This window comes from Palaemon carinicauda, chromosome 14 (assembly GCF_036898095.1).
Source record: "Palaemon carinicauda isolate YSFRI2023 chromosome 14, ASM3689809v2, whole genome shotgun sequence".
NCBI lineage: Eukaryota > Metazoa > Arthropoda > Malacostraca > Decapoda > Palaemonidae > Palaemon > Palaemon carinicauda.
Window position 1 is genome coordinate 114,496,867 of NC_090738.1, and position 21,556 is coordinate 114,518,422.

Consider the following 21,556-nt stretch of genomic DNA (forward strand, 5'->3'; position numbering starts at 1 on the left):
TAAGTAACTTTTAAACGGTTTCTTTATTATCAATGTCTTCTTGTTTCATTATACGAAATGGCATCATCTAGAATTACTGTAATATTCAAACTGCTTTTTCTAATTTTTCAAATTCAATTAATTACCTCAAAGAACATTCAAACTATATTAAATTTTTGAGTGACAAACTTTCAATCATTACACAGAACAGTATCTCTAAAAACCTTTGAAATCATATCATTACAGTACTTCATCACACTTTCTAAGCTACTCTAAAATATAGTTATACATAGCGGATTACACGATGAGAAGCACGAAAGGATCTTGACCACCTTCACAAGTCAAAGCAAAAAGAGCAGAGCCGTCAATGCAGTATGGTAAAAGCTACTACTGTATAAACAATTAGCTGTTCTAGGGGAAGAGATTTACATCGAAAGTTCCCGCTTTTAAATAACTTTACATCATAATTTTCTCTATACTTCGTTGACACAATCTATTTCTTTTACAAAATAACACTAGTGCAAAAGCTATAAAACCCTACCAACTATAATTTATCACATATCGTCTACTGGCAAACTAACACAGTGATGTATCTCCGCACTCAATTCTTGGCATCATAGGTCATCATAATCTTCACTTCCAGAGAAAAGAAATTGCCACAAAATAATTAGCACCAAAACGTACACCCAAGCCACACACGTTAAGCCCTCGATTCTTTCTAGGTTACCATAATCACGAAGCCTATCCATGCATCAAGTTCTGTGCAGTAAGTCTGCAGTCTCATCAGCACTTGAAACCAAAGGAATTGTGTGTTTCACCACTTCACGAAGTGGCTCCCAACCACGAACACCAACTTTGGCGCCAGCAACCTTGCATCCAAAAGAGATACCTTCTTCAAGGGTGCATCCCTTACAGAGTGCAAATATTGTTGCTGCATTAAACGTGTCACCGGCGCCTAATGTATCAATAACCTTTGAGGGAGGATAAGCGGGAGAATGAACAATTGTTCCTTTGGTACTACTAGCGCTGGCACCCACTTCTCCCCAAGGACATATAATCATTGCACTGCAAAGGAAAAAAAAAATGCAAATGTTATAAAATTTAGTTGATATATTGCAATGAAAACCTGAAAAACAAACATTTCAATTCTATATCTTCCACAAAAGTTCGCTGAAAATTGATAGGTTAATAGCTGTTAAGAAATGGAAAGGCAAGTCAATAGTTTGTATTCACTTCAGTAATTTGTAAAGTTAAATGAGAGGGATATTAGAATATAGATATAAGTGTAATTTTTAAAAGAAAATCATATTTATCCATGATATACAAACAGTCTTTTATATAGGAATATCTTCAGCACAAGCTGGTTCAATAAATAAAGCTTCAGCAAGGTAGCTTGAGTGCGTATGTGAGTGAGTGAGGTCGGGTTAACTAACCACTAAGCTGGTAACATTTTGATTCTACCTTCAGCTACCACGACTTATGCTAGAGTGATTAAGGAGGGGTTAGGATAAAATAAAATCAGATTTACTTACTGTACTGAATGTGCATAAAAAAAATGTGATTTTCTTTAGGATTTTTTTTTATTTGATCTGCTGAGAATAAAATTTTTGTCTTCAGCTTCCACCCAGATTTCTCAGCCTCTCTACTATGAGCAGGCCATATAAATTTGTGTAATCTATGCAGCAAGAGGAGCAGAGGCTTGGGAGCAGTAAAAGTTGGACCTCTTCTCTGGAGAAGCCTGGCCAGGTAATCAGTCTCAAGTACACTCATGGGGTATGCCATCAGCCTTCCTCTTGGAAGCTAGGTTCTACAAATGGAAGTGATGTACCTTACCACTCTTCTAGGAAGAGTGGCGTTTGCGGGAAGTCTGACAAGACTTTCTATGGGTATGAAACTTCTGAGTCCCTTCCCTATGTCTCCTAAAGTCCAGGAACAGACAACAGAAAGAACAGGGTGAGGAGGTGGAAGAAAAAGATAAAACTTGTTGAAACAGAGGAGGTGCACATAGAACGAAGCTTGTACTTATTGATTTTCCTTTTACCAAGTATCTTGAACAGCTCTAACACAGCACCTAAGGATGTAATTGCCAGGTCAAAGTTCAGATGGCTTGAACCACAGGTAGGCATTGAAGGAATAGCAGTAGCAATATGAAGATGGGCAACATGAAATGGCTAAATATAAGCCTATATCCTGGGTACCCAGGCTGTTTTATACAAATTCAGCTATATCAAAATAAGACAAGATACAGTACAGTACAGTGATTAAAATAGAAAAAAAGGCATAAAAATATCTACAGCACTCCAAATATTTGAGAAAACCAGGGTAAAAAATTGTTACCACAGCGTAGCGGGTTAATGCAATGGCGACAGAAAAAGGATGATAGCTAACCAGGTGAGGGGACAAGGCATGCCCTACATTGTTAAGGCTTCAAAGATTGAACCAATTGACACCGAAGATACTCGAATATAGAAGTTGTAGGTCTGTGTTCTCATTGGAAATAAACTGAAATTAAACATTTGCATTTAATTGAGAAAGTTTACATCAGATTTTTAATCCTCTAGTATTAACATTACCAAAATTAACATATTTCAACATTATTGGAAATATTATCTTAAAATTGGATGATTATCAAAATAAAAAAGCAATGTTTACAGAAATTGTTTTAGGTCATGTTTACATATGGTTAGAGAATTATTCTATAGTTTATTTACTATTTAATTTAATCTTACTCATCTACTTAACATTTTTTGTACCAAATAAATCTTGTCTTGCTTATAACTAGACTCCAACTACAGGTAAAACCTAATGAATAACAAATGATTACCAAGTCATGTACAGAACACAAATGCACTTGAGTGGTTATAAAGTTTCATGTCTGCGTATCTAAGTTTCCTTTCTATATTTTTGGAAAAATAATTAAAGGAATATCGCCTTGTATCAATGACAGAAAAGTTAAAAGTATTTTTGAGATGATTATAAGCACAACTATTATTTAACAGAACTATTTTGGTAACCTTGTATGCCGAGGTAAACATTCGTATTAAACAAGACCCCACCCCCTTTTTCAGCTCCAGGCTACCTTGCTTTCTTCTTTTTCTTTAGGTTAAGGGGCTCTCTCAAGACCTTTTAGGCTAAGAGGCTGTCAATTTCATTATCAAATAGTTTTTTTCTAATGAAAACTTTTTTATTACTAAGTTACGTTCATCCTATTTGTTTGTCTGTTTATCTATATATTGTATTTACAATTTTTATGTTATGATTGTGCTCAAATAAGCAAAAAGTGTCAGAGACGACAACTTAATATATGTCCAGAAGTATACGCAAACGAGAATATATAATGCTAGCCACATCTTGCTAAAGTGTGAACATTACCATTATTACTAGCTAAGCTACAACCCTAGTAGGAAAAGCAAGATGCTGTAAGCCCAAGGGCTCCAACAAGATAAAAATAGCCCAGTGAAAAAAAGGAAGTAAGGAAATAGATAAATAATATAAGAAGTAATAAACAATCAAAATAAAATATTTTAAAAACAATAACATTAAAACAGATATTTCATATATAAACTATAAAAAGATTTATGTCAGCCTGTTCAACATAAAAACATTTGCTCCAACTTTGAACTTTTGGAGTTCTACTGATTCAACTACCCGATTAGGAAGATCATTCCACAACTTGGTTACAGCTGGAATAAAACTTCTAGAATACTGTGTAGTATTGAACTACATGATGGAGAAGGCCTGACTATTAGAATTAACTGCATGCCTAGTATTATGAACAGGATGGAACTGTCCGGGCAGATCTAAATGTAAGGGATAGTCAGAATTATAAAAAATCTTATGCAACATGCATAATGAACTAATTGAACGACAGTGCCAGAGATTAATATCTAGATCAGGAATAAGGAATTCAAATGACTGTAAGATCCTGCCCAACAAATTAAGATGAGAATCAGCAGCTGAAGACCAGACAGGAGAACAATACTCAAAACAAGGTAGACTGAAAGAATTAAAACACTTCTTCAGAATAGACTGATCACTGAAAATCTTACAAGACTTTCTTAAGCTAATTTTTTGGGTAATTGAAGAAGACTCAGACCTAATGTGTTTCTCAAATTTAAATTTGCTATCGAAAATCATACCTCCGGATGTTAAGGATACATGAAGAATATGTATTTCTGGATTTGAAGGAAGAGGCTCACCACTACTTGGTAAATAGCCCTGAAATATGCCATACTTATACTGTACATACTAAAGTCTATTCAATAAATCTCAACAAAATGAACTTTGAAGCCTGATTTCTCAAAGCACAACATTTTTGGTGAAAAGTTGCTACTACTGCTTTTTTAATACTGACCAATATTTGTCATTCAAATCTGAAAAGATAAAATTTTATAGCCAAAAATCTGAACTGTACATTAACTTTTTGAAAAATCTAAAAACTTCCATATGTAAAATAAGTCACCTTTGGACGTGACTTTTATACATACATATACCAAGGCACTTCCCCCAATATTGGGGGGTAGCCGACATCAACAAATGAAACAAAACAAAAAAGGGGACCTCTACTTTCTACGTTCCTCCCAGCCTAACAAGAGACTCAACCGAGTTCAGCTGGTACTGCTAGGGTGCCACAGCCCACCCTCCCTCCTGTCCATTGTACAGTACAATTTCTAGAATAGGAAATTATCTTTAAAAAGGTTTTCAAAAGAATAAAAATAAGTTGATAAACAAAAGTGGTAGGAGTTTGAAGTAACCCCAAAATAACATTGTTTTAATTGGACTGAGTTATGTTCCATTATGATGATTGACATCTTGTAAATGAAGATGCAAGTCTTGTTTCCACAGCCAGTTACTGATCAATATCCAAATATTGTATATCTATTTTAATGTTGTTAATGTCTTTAAACTATTTAATTTAATTGCTCATTATTTCTCAGACTGCTTTTACATTTCCTTATTTCCTTTCCTCACTGGGCTATTTTTCCCTGTTGGGCTTATAGCATCTTGCTTTGCCAGCTAGGGTTGTAGCTTGGCTAGTAATAATAATAATAATAATAATAATAATGACTACAGTAATGTATACGTAATATCTAATATCCCGCAATCAACCGCAATCATGCCAATCTCCTCACTTTTGGTCATAAGAGAATTAATATTACAGTATGACCATAATCAAACATATTTCAATAATGTGCTGAAGTAATATTTATTTAGGAAGTTTGATTTATGAATGGTAAAGTCTAAAGGGAGAAATCCTCGAAGCAGTGAAAAGTACCAAGTAAAATCTCACGAGACCAATTTAATGAGAGCTTACACCAGCCTGATTTTGGTTAATCTACATGACGTATCGTTCTTCTGGTGGTACAACTAAAAGATCAATTCTACCTCTTATGCACTGTTTTATCCTATGGAAGGGAGTCTAGATAAGTAGTATGACATAGATTTATTTTTGTGTACAAACATGCTTAAAGCTAAGGGCAGTCATCTGTCCTTGTAAAATAAAGTAAAATTTTAAGCTAATAACATAAGTCATAACTATTCTAGAAACAGAAGAGAAAAAGGTGCGATAATAAACAAAAGCATCTAATACAGAAACACATAAACAAAATCACGGCTCTTTTTTTTTATACTAAGATACAGTAGGATACAAACACGGAAATGCTCACAGTGGAAATTGGCGTAACCAATGTTACCCCTATGCACTGAGATCACAATGTTTCCCAGAGTGCTTACTCGTCATTCTTGTAACAAAAGACCTACAGTACGTATCAGAAAAGCAAAAGACATGTTATGAACAATAGGACATAACTAGAAGCCTACACCTCATAAAAAGGAACTCACTAACCCAGGTAAGGCCAAAGACTGTACTGTTTCAATAGTTTCATCCATATTGGAGTAGCCTTTGAACTTTGCATAATCCTTTGCAACAAATAAAACATCAGGAAGGGGAATTAGCGCTTCAAGTTCAGGTTTGGCCTTTTCAATTTCCACTGATATAGTGAGAGGTTTACGCTCGGGGTGTTTCTTGTTGAACTCCCTCACATGACGAATCATATTGCAAACATTAGAAACATTACGTCCCTGATAAAAAAAAATAAACAAGTCAGTCATGTGAACGAATGCCATGCATGGCATGGAAGAGAATTGAAATGAATAAATAATAAAGTTCTAAGTGCAGGAGCATAACCACAATGGGATACATAAAAGAGTAACTTGAAATACATTGTAGGCATTAAAAGAATCACATCCTAAAAAAATTCTAACTCAACTCTACCTAAAATTCCAAATTTAAGGTCCCTAGCAAGAAATTAATTAAAGGCCTCAAGAGAGTGAAAGGTGTTTACAAATAAGTAAGAATGAAGAAAATGACATGAGCCAAAAATTTAATTATGGGAAAGAGAGAAAAGTTGACAATTATCTTTTATATTATGTTTAGTTGTTTATCATTATTTTTTAAAAAATTCATTTACAGTGAATTTTTTAGGGGTTAATATATAACATTAAAACAATAGAATTCATAAGAAGCAACTGCACAATACATACAGTAACAGTTATCAATTCTTAAATAAATAACCTATGTTATGTATATTAACATGTAAAGTACAATATGTTTAACATCATGTAAAGGATATTATAAGTTCATTCAGATACAGTGCTGGAAATGTAATGGACAATCTACTGAACACTGGGATGACACTGCAAATTACTCATGACTCTTACAACAGATTGACAAGCAGAATATTGCTATTCTTTTAATGATTAACTCATAATGTAACTGAACAGCACAGGTTCAATTAAGGATAAACCAGAATCTATGACCAAGTTACATTTCTAGTGGTCCATTGTGACCGAACCCCCTTAATTTTCCTTTCACACAATTGTATATCATTAAAACAGTTCTTTACACATACATACTCTAATATTTCTTTTCATACTGCATCCTCAAAACTGTTTTTCTTCAGATTTATCAATCTTTCAGTCACACGGGTATTAATCTTTTCATATCAATGGAATACTTTTTACATTTAGATAATTCATAATGCTGCTGTTTGAAATTTTTGTAAGAAGTACAGATAGACATAACTCAAGCAGATCAGGAAAGAATTGTGACTATTTGTATATAATAATTTTGGAAATTTCTCTAATAGCATAACACTTCTCTTACAGCAAGAGATGACTTCAATACTTAAAAGGGTACATAAAAAAATACTTTTGTTTCCCTTCAAAGCCAATAATAAATATTTTACAATACTGAAGTACTAGTTTTGTATTGAATATTATCTATGTAAGCATATAACTTCCATTCGAAACAGTGCAGTTTAATAATTCTATTGTGAAATAAAAGGAATTGATAGAAAAAACTAAATTTCTTTAGTCATGTAATATTTTTCTATATCTGAGTTTTGTCACAAATATCTTACTATTCAAACCCACATACAACCACACTACTACACCTAGATAATTGCACTGACAAAGAAGGGAAACTCCTGGAAAATAGTTAAGTGATAAGTTTAGATAAAAAGATAAACAATATATGATAACTGGGAGAGAAATTTCACAACTAAGATATTAGGGGTTTAGATAAAGCCTTACCTCAAAATGTACCCATCCAAAATCATTCAAATCCACCTTGGCAAAGTCGTTGGCTGTTAGCTCCGGCAAATTCTTATTCGAGTGTATGATTGTTCTTGAACCTGTGGCTGCGCTCAGAATGACACAAGAGACGGGACAGTCACAGTTCTCGTGTACCACAACGTTATCGGTGTTGATGCCATACTTAGCAAAGTCCTCCAAAATGAAACTGTAAGCAGCAGAATAATGGTTAGCAGTAATTCTCATTTTTCAACCTTGGTCTTCTTTTGAGGAGGTTAATAGTATAGTCCCTCAGAATTCTAGGGGTGGTCCTATATATTCTTAACCCTTTTACCCTCAGGCTATTTGGAACTTTCCAGCCCTTAACCCCCAGGGGTTATTTTTTTTCAAGCACATTTTGCAGTATATTTTTTCTAAATTGCTCTAACAGCCTTAATTTTCATCATATAGAGGTCAGGTTGGTCTCATTCTCTTGAAAAATGCCTGAAGTTTTTCAAAATATTATCAAAATTATGAAAAAAATGTAAATAGTTTTTTGCAAGGACGTACCAGTACGTCCATGGGGGTAAAGGGATGAGTTTTGTGAAACGTACCAGTACGTCCTTTAGGGGTAAAAGGGTTAACATTCAAGCTCTTATACATTTTTAAGCAAAGGTATTTTGTTATAAGATCCTGAATGTATTAAAATGATAGTGGATATTCTGCCATGAATTGGTTTTAAATCCTTTATGCTATTTGGTTGTAACTTTGGGCATGCATAAAAAAGGCAAGGGATATTCTGCCAAGAATTGAATTTATAATATTTGTTTACTTGACTGTGGAATCCAGTATACATGGGCATTTGTTCCATTTACAGACTTGCCAGTTTTGGCTAGACAATCTGCCGACAAACTATTGTATATCTTTATCAATTATTACTATACCACATGTGATATACACTCGTACTGTACACTGTGACGGTTTTGATTTTTCATCTTATCACTCACTCTTCCTTGCACTGTTAATAGACCATCCTGTGTTTTAATACTAGCACAAGCTTTTTCAAGTTTGAATTTTTGTGACGTTCTTGCTCGCGAGTCGCTGTATAAAAATTAGATGGTTGTTTAATTCACACAACCTGTCTTAATGAGGTTAAACAGGTAAAGTCCCTAAGGTAAGACTACACTACCTAAATTAAGATTAGGTTGGTCTCGTTGACAGGCAAAATAACGTAATTCATCAGCCTAAAGATAGACTTCTAAGGTATTAATAACACTAAAAAACCATATTGCATAAATTTAGATTGTGTTTTATTTTAATGGCTTAACATGACTTATGTAACATTTGAAATATGGCTTCATGATGCAGTATTCTGTGAAATAGAACCAGGTTAGTCTATATTCACACTAAGTTAGGCCTAAAGCACTGATCATCTTGCAAGATTGGCCAAAGCTAAAATGGCAAGGGCATGGTACAGAGACATTAGATAAACCTAAACTTAACCTTTATTTGGTAGCCTCAGCTATGTGGGTTTACCAATGGAACCACATTAAGACAGGCTATATAGTGGACCTTTGAAAAACGCGTAACCTAACACTACTGGTTTGAATTACTTATTAAAATTTTTTATTGCAAACAATCAACAAGCCTAACCAGGATAGCCTTATAACTACCCATTTTTCTCTCCCATTTACATCTGGGATTTTTTTACAGATATAACATTACTTTGTTTAAATATAATTGGTTAATAAAGTAGTAAATATTTGTGGAATGTCTTACAAAATAACACTTTTACCAAAGTAAATACAGACTAGTTAATAGTTAATAACACCATAACATTCTTTACAGTAAAATACATTGTGTATTATTTGACAGGAAATTACCTGCAAACCAGAACTCACAACCAATTATACTTGGAAATGTACATCCATTAAGCAGCTAGTTATTCACAGCCAGTTAAAAAAGGGATTTTGACGTAGGAAAAATCTATTTCTGGGCGAAGGACCTGTGCCGCCCAGTGAATAAGCTCCATTTAAGCACTTATTCTTAGGTAATTTACTGCTAAATATACCAGAGAAAAAATGTAAAGGAGTGCTAGGTTAACTAGCTCGCTCACCTAATGGTGTCGGTATAAAATTGGGCGTATAATCCAGAGGTCCCGCACTATTTAGATTAATCCACGACAGAGAACCCCAATAGAGGAGAGCCGTTCAACCTCACTCGGTACTACTACAATGCATCCGCTCAGAACCCAACTCCTTAGCACCCAAAGTTTGGGGACTCCAAGGGAGAGGAGCTGGGAGGGTTCACTGGGCGGCACAGGTCCTTCGCCCAGAAATAGATTTTTCCTACGTCAAAATCCCTTTTCTGGGCTCGAACCTGTGCCACCCAGTGAATCTATACAAGAGAAAAATGTCACCAAACTTGCAAAATAAAGGAAAAAACATAAGCGTAAGAGAAATACAGGATGCTTTAATCAGAGATGAGTACCAAAAAACAATTATAAGGGTATCTTAAATATGAACATAAATCCAATAAGGTAGGTATAATAATGCCGTGAGTGATAATATATACAGATACTCAGGAGCATAAAATTTACAAATATAATAACAGTATTCAGGTGCGAGACCAACGAATACAATAGGGTATAAATGAGGCAGGTAAGAGGGAGAGATAAAGAGTCAAGGCATTAACCTGTGAGTTACTCGGGAGTAACTACGCTCCCTGCGGCTACTGTTGAAAATTTTAGGGCTTCCAAATGTTTAAGGTAGTGTTTCTTGAACACTGACGGTGATTTCCACCCTGTATACCTGGAAAGGTCTGTAAAATTCATGTGGTGAAAGAAGTTCACCGAGGTGGCAACCGCCCTGATATCATGTGCAAGAGGAAAAGAGTCAGGGTTAGCTTGTTTAATAAAATACAAAATTTGTTGCCTGATCCCTTTAATAGTAATGGTACCGCCTTGTTCTCTAACGAATAGAGGCCCCGAGGAGTTAGAGGAGGTCCGGGATAGATAAGACCTAAGAGTAGTGACAGGGCACAGCGACGGATCTTGCGTGAGGGGAACAATTTTCCAGGAGGTCCATCTGTTTTGAGGGTCTTCATTCTTAGCCAAAAAGAATTTGTTAGGAGAAAGAAGGACCTCTCCTGAAGGCAGAAAGTCAATATGACCCGGGTCTCTCGACAAGGCTGCCAATTCAGAAATTCTTGCCCCGGAAGCCAAGCTCACTAGGAAAAGTGTTTTCCTGAGAAGGGGCATGTAATCACAAGAACTGTTAATGGTATCAGAAGCCAATTTGAGTACGTCATTAAGGAACCAGGTCACCGGGGTAGGACGAGTAACCGGTTTCAGTCTGGCACAAGCTTTCGGAATTGAAGCTAACAAAGAGTCGGTTAAGTCTATGTTAAAACCCACTAGGAAGATCTTTTTCAGAGCCGATTTAATAGTGGGGATAGTATTGGCTGCCAGACCTGATTCTAATAAAGATCTAAAGAAAGTGACTGTAAGGTTCAAGTTCATACAGATCACGTCTGAGTCTATTAAAAATTTTGCCAACTTTTTAACTGCAGAGTCATACTGACGGATGGTGGAATCCCGTTTATCTGATTCTAGGAACAAGGTGTTTTGAGGATCAATATTGGCACCATGCATAGCCGCAAACTTCATAAAGTCCATAAAGTTGGGGCGCTCTGAATGTTTGAGAAAGCGTACACAACGCGTGTTTGTACTATCTGAGACAGAACCGGATTGGGTATCGGGTGAGGGTATAGTCTCAACTCCCGCAGGAGAGGATACCAGTTGCTCTTGGGCCAGTTGGGTGCGACCAAGGCTACTTGTCCCTTGAAGGATCTCAGTTTGTCTAGAACTTTCAGCAAAAGATTCACCGGGGGAAAGAGATAAATCTTTTCCCAGCTGTCCCAATTCTGTGACATGGCGTCTGTGGCGTAAGCCTGAGGGTCTAGATTGGGAGCCACATATACTCTCAATTTGTGGTTGGATTCCGTGGCGAAGAGGTCCACTTGGAGGCCGGGAACCTGAGAGAGAATCCACCGAAATGACTTTAGATCGAGTGACCATTCCGATTCTAGAGGGGAGGTCCGGGACAGGGCGTCTGCCACTACATTCCGGACTCCCGCCAGGTGGACAGCTGAAAGATGCCAACGGTTCGAGGCTGCTAGGGAGAATATGGCTACTAGAACATGGTTCAGAGGCCCTGACTTTGACCCGCCTCTGTTGAGGCAGCGGACCACCACTTCGCTGTCGAGGACCAGACGAAGGTGTTGTTTCTTGGGAAGAGCGAGACGTTTCAGGGTTAGAAGAACTGCCATGGCCTCTAGCACATTGATGTGAAAATGGCGGAACAAGGGAGTCCAAAGACCTTGAACTTTCTTGAGCTGAGAATAGCCGCCCCAACCTGATAGGGATGCGTCTGTGTGAATGATTAATTCCGGGGGCGGAAATCGAAGGGGAACTGACTTTGACAGACTGTTTGCTCTTGTCCAAGGAAGAAGTCTTTCCCGTAGAATGGGAGGAAGGCGGACTTTCCTGTCCCGGAGCTTCCGGTTCGCCCTCGAACGCCAGACACGATTGATATCTTTCAATTTTGCCTTCAGAAGAAGATCCGTCACTGAGGCAAACTGAAGGGACCCCAGAATCTTCTCTTGAAGCCGTCTGGAACTTACTTTGTCTTTGAGAAAGCGTTTGGTGTTCCTTGCAATCTCTAACCTCTTGGGTCTGGGAAGACACAGAGTATGAGATATAAGATCCCATTGCAGGCCGAGCCATTGGAACTTCGATTTTGGAAGAAGACGGGACTTCTTGAAGTTGATCTGGAAGCCTAGAGATTGAAGATAATGGATGACTTTGTGAGTGGCTTTTAGGCAATTTTGGGAGGTGTCTGACCAAATGAGCCAGTCGTCCAGATAGGCTACTACTTGAATCCCTTGATTCCTGAGTTCCTGAACAGCGACTTCTGCTAGCTTTGTGAAGATCCTTGGGGCAATGTTGAGCCCGAAAGGCATCACCTTGAAGGAGTAACTTTTGTCCCCTAAGCGAAAGCCTAGGTACGGACGGAAGTGTCTCGCTATCGGGACGTGATAGTAGGCGTCTGTAAGATCGATAGAGGTGGTGACGGCCCCACGGGGAAGTAAGGTCCACACCTGCGAGACGGTAAGCATTCGAAACTTGTCGCATTGAATGGACAAGTTGAGAAGGGATAGATCTAGAATCACTCTTCTCTTGTCTGAATCCTTCTTCGGGACACTGAACAGCCGACCTTGAAACTTCAGATGTTTCGTTTCTTGTATGGCATTCTTTTGTAAAAGATCCTGGACAAATTCGACCAGGTCCGGGGTGGAATGTTGACGAAATTTGTTCGGAGGAGGAGGTCCTTGAATCCAACTCCACCCTAGTCCCTTGGAGATGATACTGAACGCCCAGGGACTGAACCTCCATTTGTTGCGGAAGGCATAGAGCCTCCCCCCTACCTGCTGCACCTCAGTATTGGTTTGAGGAGTTGCCTCCACGTCCGCCTCGGAAGTTCTTTCCTCTGCGAAAGGCTCTTCCCCTGCCTTTGTTCTGGTTAGAGCCACGGTGGTAGCCTCTACCTCTACCATAACTCTGGGAAGAGCTATGAGCCTCGTAGGACTGGTTAAAGGCAGGGGAAGTGGCGGAGGCACCAGAAAGCTGGCTCTTAGGTAGCAGAACGGTGACATAGTCATCCGAAGGAGCCCGAGAGGTGGAGGGCTGCGCAGGGGCAACAGAAGATGGAGGAAGAGGCAGCCGGAAGTTGGATGAAGCACTCTGTTGTTGCCTGAACTGGGTGGAGGTATATGGTCTAAGCCTCTTCCTACCCCGGGCTTGATAATTTGCGGGGTCATACTTGCGTTTAGGGGTCAAACCCCAACGGGCTTTAAGGCTCTGATTAACCCTAGTGGCCTCCGCCAAGACTTCCTCTACGAGATCCTCGGGGAAGAGATTTGAACCCCAACAGGAGGACCGGATGAGTTTATTAGGTTCATGCCTAATCGTCGCCTCAGCTAGAACATGCTTGCGACATCTGCGTTTAGCAGTAGCAAAGTCATACAAGTCATAATATAACGACTGTAACGTAGCCTTGTTGAGAGACTTAAAAATACTCTCCGTATCGTAAGTCAAGGCTATCGACTCCGTGGATGTGGCCAGGTTTAGAGTACGGCCCACACGTAGGCGGGAATCATATTCCTGTTTAATGAGAGATTCCGGGAGACGGGGAAGCTTCTCACTAAACAAGACTGAGGCACAGTCTGCTGCAAGCTTGCCGGAGGTAAAGGTGGTATGGACGTTGTCCCAACACTCAATACCTGAGGGAAGAAGGAGGGAGATTGGATCCACCTCTCGGATGGGAGGCAAGGGCTTCTCCTCCAGAGCATATTGAAAGGCAAGCTCTGCCACCTTATTGACGCATGGAGTCAAGGTGGTCTTGTCCATTAAGAACATCGTAAAGGAGCTTTTATGAGGCGTCAGCACGGTGTTAGTGCAGCCGATGTCATTCAAAAATCTGGCCCAAACAGATTGGGCTTGCTCCTTCGGGAAGATGACCGTCTCCTTGGGGACCTTGTCTAATCGGACTAAAGCTTCCTCGGTAAGTCTGGCATAATCATGAAATGGAAATGCCAGACCCGGAGGAAAGAATTCAAAGTCCTCTAGAGGACGAGTGCCAAGGCCCTCCAGAGTCAACATTCCGTCTGAGAACGGGGAATGAAGAGCCATCCGCCAGGGGTTGTTCTTGGCAAACGGCGGGAGCTTAGAGGCATCCGGTATGAGAGAGCTTTGGACTCTCTCCGGAGCTCCTTGCTCTAAAGCCCCAATTCTCTGACCGAAGTTAGAGAACATCGTGTCCATCCTCGACTGCATCTCCGAAACCAACTTTTCCTGCATCTCCGACACGATGCGAAGCATAGCTGATTCGGAAAGGCCCGGGCTAGCAGCAGGAGGGGCGGAAGGAACTCCCGGGTCGTGAGACTTAGAGGAGGAACCAGAGGTCTTTGAAGACGGGTTCGTACCATGTTTAGAGCCATGAGAAGTCTTGTGAGGCTTGCGAGCTTTGGGTAAGGTCCTTGAAGTAGACTTATCCTTAGGGGGAACCGGGTATGAACGTTGAGACGAATCACGGTCCCCAGAAAATCCAAGAAAGGAAGAGCGATCAGAAGAAGAAGAAAGAGCGGGGCTGAGGATAGGAATCTCAGCGCCGGACACACCTGCCTCACTTACCACCCTACCTGTATCCGGCTCGTCTAGCAACATTGGTTCGACGTCCAGGTTCATGGAGGCAACATTGTCCTCCAGACCTCCGGGGGCGTCCGATGGATCTTGCTCTGGGTCGATGAGACCCGTTATAGTGGCATCAATGTGGGCAATGATGGGAGCTGCCACATGCCTAGCCACAGCAGCTGAAGACTTGGCGTTGGGGTAAACCATGGTGCAGTAGTCCTCAGATAGGACGTACGGCCGCTTAGACTTTACATTCCGGGCAAACCCACCAATCCACACCTTCAGTGTGGCCCGAGCCGCAGACTTTTGCTCCGGGGATGCCTGAAATAATAGGGGGAATTATAAAAGGGAGACTCCCAATGGTCCTTCAAGACCATAGATATCTTACTAATAGTAAATAAAATAAGAAGGCAATATAGCCAACGGGACTCACCGAGTCAGATCCAAGGGTAGTGATGAGGTCGAAGCAAATCACACAGTTATCCGGGTGCCATACCACAACGTCTTCCAGTTGAACCCCACAAGGGGCGTGAGATCGGCAGACGGAGTGGCCACAAGGCTGGTGCAGAACAGCTGCACAGGCCGGCGTCAGACAATGCACCATCTGTAAAAAGAATAGTATATGAGAAACTGTAATTCTCTTAATTAGGGGCGGGTCTGGAGGACCCGGGCCTAACATAGGTCTAACACAAGATTAGAGCTTAACTGTACTATTCTTTAAGTGGCCTAACATAGGTCTAACACAAGAAAAGAGCTTAACTGTACTATTCTTTTAAGTAGGGGCGGGTCCGGAGGACCCAGGCCTAACATAGGTCTAACACAAGATTAGACTGTAAAAAATAAAATAAATTTTTTTTTTTTTTTTTTTTTTTTTTTTAGGGGCGGGTCCGGAGGACCCGGGCCTAACATAGGTCTAACGCAAGGTTAGAGCTTAACTGTAATATTCTTACATAGGGGCGGGACCGGGGGTCCCGGGCCTAAACATAAGTCTAACTTGAAACTAAAGTATAGCCATCCATTCCGGTCAAGCCGGGAGCATAAAAAAGGATGCAATAACAAGGAATTAAGACACATAGTGTCTGATTTCCCGGGGTGGGGTAGACCCCGGGCCGGGAAATAAAGGTATATTCAATACCAATTCCTTTAGAGACTCTGGGGTAGTGATCTGTCATATATAATCATCATAGGAAATGTTATAAAATAATAGGGGGGCGGAACTGTAACTAAGAACTGCCAATCGAACCCGGAGGGTTTCGTATAACATAAGCCAGAATGAAAAGTGAATATAAAATAGGGTGCACCGGGATCCAACTCTGTTGACCGGTGGCCAACCAGACTAGACAGAGACTAAACCGCCGGGCCACCCGGAGGACAAAGTCCATAAACACTTAACTACCCCCTCTAAAAGGAGGGAAGGCAACGGTCCCTTAGTGGAGGGGGGAGAAGCCTAGCCTCCCACCTAGCTAGAGGGGGAGCGTGGGGGAGGATCACGTGATACGAGGCAGCAGGGCTACCAACTGACGATCCCCAACAGACAGATCAAACGGAGTAATGGAACAAATATTCATTATAAAATTAATAATAGCGTTAAATATATGAATAAACACATAGAAAATTTTTGGGCAAGGCATGCAACATAAATAATTAAATCACAAAAGACACACCTGATGGCTAAAATAACATTGCCGCCTTAGCACGGTCGGCAGCCATAGCGATACGTAAATGATATCGGCCCAAAAATTGAACCACGAGGATTCTAAACGCTAAATAATGAATATTCACAATAACAAATAATATTTGATAATAAAAATAATACACATAGTAACACCGCAAGTGAAAATTAAAAGCTCTCAAAAACAGGAGTACCAACTGTAGTGAAATCAAGCAAGATCGGTATGAACGAAGAGAATAAACTCCTATAATATAAATATTAAACGATCTAGGTTGCTCAAAACACAGTAAAACCCAGCTTGGTACTTAACTTAGACGGTGTCTCCTGGGAAACCGACGAAGAAGCCATAATTCACTAGAAAATATCCAAAAATCGAGAGCACTAGAAAAATGCGGGTTACTGCACAAGTCGTGCTAAACGGAGTTGGGTTCTGAGCGGATGCATTGTAGTAGTACCGAGTGAGGTTGAACGGCTCTCCTCTATTGGGGTTCTCTGTCGTGGATTAATCTAAATAGTGCGGGACCTCTGGATTATACGCCCAATTTTATACCGACACCATTAGGTGAGCGAGCTAGTTAACCTAGCACTCCTTTACATTTTTTCTCTGGTATATTTAGCAGTAAATTACCTAAGAATAAGTGCTTAAATGGAGCTTATTCACTGGGCGGCACAGGTTCGAGCCCAGAAAAAGAATTTTGCCAGCATCGTCATTTACGAAGAGCCAATCCTTGAAGAATGTTGCTTAGCACTACCTGCTAAACAACTTGGATGATGAGTGCTAAGTCTATATTGTTATTAAACCAATACATTATAATATACCAATTAATTATCCTAAACTGTGATTATGAAGAACTCTCTCATAACTAAAGTATCACAAATTAAAAGTAATTTGTATTTCTTATAACAAAAATATCAGACATTTAAAGGTAATTTGTATTTTCCTTAACAATACAAATTTTCTACCTAAAACAGGAGTACAGTTTAACTTCAATACAGATGGAATAGCTGTCTAAGCTTTTAACTAGTTACAGTTGCCGGAAGGTGGAGGTTGGCCCCGCCTACTCATCAGGTCAAGCAACCTTTACTTTGACCTTGACCTAGGACTTATGGGGTGGTTGAGGTAAGCAGAGTAACTTAAAGGACTCAGATTTGTACAGTTAAAAAATTATACAAATTACTTTGAAAGTTGTTATTAGTTTCTGTACAAATACAACCCCATATCCTTTAATAGAGACTTATCCCATGGAGGGAGGAATTTCCTATAAGTAAAGTAGCTGGTTTACTAACCTGGGAAATGCCAAAACACTTCGGTCACGTGGAGGAGCTAAAACGATGACTCCTGTCAAATAACGAACTGAGTATGAAGATGCTTCAGGTGTTAGGCTAGGTCCCAACCAGGATACTGATAGGCGGTCGTGGAAAACCCTACTGTATATCCCTAAGAATATGTTGTCTGAATGTATGGTCATCCAGAGAAATGGATTTGCATACGTTTCTTGTACCAACCACCTCATTTGGGAAGTTGAAAATAATGCGATACAATCTTCTATGAAGAAAAGTTACTCTGTCATGAGGCTTACCTGAAACAAGTGTCTGGTCCATTATATAATGGAATGACTGCTTCACCCCAATATTTTTATTATTATTGTACTAGCTAAGCTCAACCTTAGTTGGAAAAGCAGGATGCTATAAGCTAAAGGGCTCCAACAGGGAAAAATAGCCGACTGAGGAAAGGAAATAAGGAAATAAATAAATTACAGAGGTAATGAACAATAAAAATAACATATTCTAAGTACAGTAATAACAGTAAAATAGATTTTTCATAAACTATAAAAAGAGGGGAAGAGAGAAAAGGAAAAAGTCCATACATTCTTACCTTCCCCTCTAAGCTTATATCGCAACCAAGATCTTAAATGATATTCTTCTTGTCCTATAAGGGAGCTAAATTCACAACACAACTTGTTGAGTACCTACTGCATGATCACAAATAAGGTTATCCAGGGACCTGTGGGCAAGACCCTTTAGATATTGGGCAGAGAAGGTGGTCTATTGTACCAGACTCCTACCTTAAGGTCTAGCACCACTGATAGGCTTTTTCTGAAGGTTAGGGTAGATCCAATATCCCTGACTTCGTGAACTCAAGCAAGGAAGGTCCTTCCATCCTCTAAATGGGTCAGCACATCTGACAGTCCATGTCAATAGATACACGGTTCTTGAATATCTTATTTTTATTAGAACAGGAAACAGTCTTTGTTGCTCCACAAAAGGGCCCAAGTTCTCTAGGTAGTGTTAATATATTATGTTCTAACAGGACTGATGGAGAAGGGCTTGAATCTAGAAATGTGCTGGGCCAAAGTCTGGATCTTGGGCACAATCTCTCGACAGCGACTTCTTTGCCTGACAGCAGTATATGCAGGTACAGTAGAAGGCACTGCACCTGGTACAAGATCAAGAGTTATGGTTGCCAAAATTTCTTCCCACTGTGGGATAATTTTTGCCATGAATTCCCCTCAATACAAGACCAAGTACAGGAACAGTGCATACCAATATTATTTGAGTATAAACTGCTTCCTCTCACAAAAGAGACTGGTAGATCATCCAGGAATGGGAAAAAAGGGAGGAGCTCTTCATTCCTACTGGCAAAGGCGTGCTCATTCTCATAAGAAACAGAGCATAGGTAGAAGGTGAGTAAGCATCTGTACCTCATACCAATACAGTATGTATGCAAGTATACTTGAGAAGAGAACATTCCTAGTACGTACCATCTAACCTTGCGAATGAGGCGAGAACGTACTTGTTTGCCTACCCTGAACACAATATTCTTGATATCACACTATCCCTCCCACAGGAAGAGAAACGGTAGAAATCGAGAACACGTAATGCCTATCAATTGGTCTTCCTGGACTTCTTCGATGACGTATTACACTTTTCCTTCTCCTGAAAGTTGACGTGAAGACTCTTAACAAAGATGAGGCAGAAATAACTTGAAATTCATCTTCTCAGGAGTCGTGTAAGCCCAATCAGGTGATATGCACTTAGCGCCATCCGGTATCGGCAGATATCGAAGGAAAGAAAGGCGGCGCCTCTCCCCTTCACACTACAAGATCTCTTCTTCTGACGGCATACCAGCGCTGTCTAAGGAAAACAAACTTTCTTAAGTTAATGTTGTCATTGTCATAGTAAGGCCACACACATATGGGATAGCACAGCAAAAGACATGCCACTGAACAGGAAAAAGTATGCTGAATAATGGTAGGTAGCACAGAAAAATGTCTCACAATTACAATTATCATTAAACACTGTAGATCGTTGGTTTCTTCAATTAATATCCTTGAGCACAATGATCTGACAGTACATTTATTCAATCTAAAAGAAAAAGCCAAAAATTAAAACAGCCAGATTAAAAGGCAACGGTGTAGCACGTCTCTACTAAACTGTGCCCGAAGTCAAAGTGTAGGTTGCGCAACCTGGCGAATGGGCGGGGCCTACCCTCCACACAACAACAACTATAACTAGCTTGTTAAAAGTTTGAACAATCGTTCCAGCTTCGTTGAAATCATACTCCTATTAAAGGACGAGGGTTTGTATTCTTGTAAGAGCAAAACAATTAAAAGTCAATGTTTCCTTGGGATACTGTTACAGTAATATAATTATGGTATGCTGTACTTCAGACAGAAACCTCTCAATATAGTACAGTGCTGAAATCATACTCCTATTAAAGGACGAGGGTTTGTATTCTTGTAAGTGCAAATCAATTGAAAGTCAATGATTCCTTGGGATACTGTTACAGTAATTATGGTAATGTAATTCAGACAGAAACCTCTCAATATAGTAGAGTACTTAGATTTTTGTCTGTTTAAGATACCAAAATATATTTGACTCCTTAAAAACCTCTAAGAAAAAATGCATTCTAGATTTTCTAGTACAGTAGAAAGATTTGACTGAAATACCACATATAATGAATGTCCAAAACTAAGATGATCTCCATTGCTGTGATTTTCTTTCAACTTATGACAATTCTAGCCTCCATTTCCATTTTCAAAGAGCTTGATTTGTCTCTCTTTACATAGGCAGGCATTCTATTCAAAAGGAAACTTGTTACCTAAATAATCAAACTTATTCTAGCTTACTCCATAATATTAATACAATACGAACAACAATGATAACAGCGATAGTATAAAGTATAATAATGGTATTCACTATAACAACACAGGTCTTCTACTTCCAAGATCAAGCTTAGGCAACATAGAAGTGTTCATATGGAGCCTTATTTACCAAGACTTGGACATTGATTAAAAATCTATAAAACCAACCTTACCTCTTCTCATGAGAAGCAGCTACAGTTCCACAAAAAGAGGGGTGGGCACCCAATGCACCAAGGACTGTGCAATTATTGGCAGCATTTCCTCCTCTCTGCCATCTCTGGTCAATGCACCTGAGATGCAAAAAAAAATATTCAGTAAGTACATCTCAAAATTTCTGTAAATTTGAATTGGTTTAAAAAAGCAATATATAATGGATTTTTCTACTCTAATGAGTGGATACTTTAAGTTTTGACTTTTCAGTTGCTTTAGACTTCTTGAACTCCACACAAAAGAATTTTGCATAAATCATTTAGCTATAAAATACTGAAATATAAAATCTCTTCTGTTGCCTGATGAGATTTAAGTTGACAAACAAGGAAGACTGAGTGAAATTTCAGAGGCCTCACTAAAGATAAAGGAAAACAAGCCAGGAGTGAGGCTGAAGGCTCACTTGCAGGAAGACATATCACACTAACCTAAAACAAAATTTTGATAAAATCAATTATTTCTATACTTAACTGAAGTTCATATTACTTCTTACTTAAACTGGTTAAATGTTGATGTCTACCCTAAAAACTAAAGACATCCCATTTTCTGTCCTTGTAATAGTCTTGCCCCTCAAGTGGAGTACTGAGATAATTTGGTACTGTAATACAGTATATAGCAGTGCGTAAGTGAGGACACCCTACTTGCTCATGCTTTGGCCCAATTCTCAGTCAAAATATACTTAATAGTCTCTTGAAATCACATTTCAAAGGGGATAAGCGGACGAGGGAA

At 39.3% G+C, this 21,556-nt stretch overlaps 1 protein-coding gene across 5 annotated transcripts in view; it reads right to left on the bottom strand.

Annotated features, from left to right (window-relative positions):
* Positions 1 to 21,556, bottom strand: part of LOC137653627 (ketohexokinase-like) — a 73,588-nt gene continuing 52,032 nt past the window's right edge. For all 5 annotated transcript variants that reach the window (XM_068387197.1, XM_068387195.1, XM_068387196.1 and 2 more), the window contains exons 3-6: positions 20,794 to 20,910; positions 7,573 to 7,780; positions 5,825 to 6,060; positions 1 to 1,044 (exon numbers count right to left, since the gene is read on the bottom strand). In XM_068387197.1, coding sequence (XP_068243298.1) covers positions 732 to 1,044; positions 5,825 to 6,060; positions 7,573 to 7,780; positions 20,794 to 20,910 — 874 coding nt within the window. In that variant the 3' untranslated portion in view covers positions 1 to 731. The remainder of the gene's footprint in view (positions 1,045 to 5,824; positions 6,061 to 7,572; positions 7,781 to 20,793; positions 20,911 to 21,556) is intronic.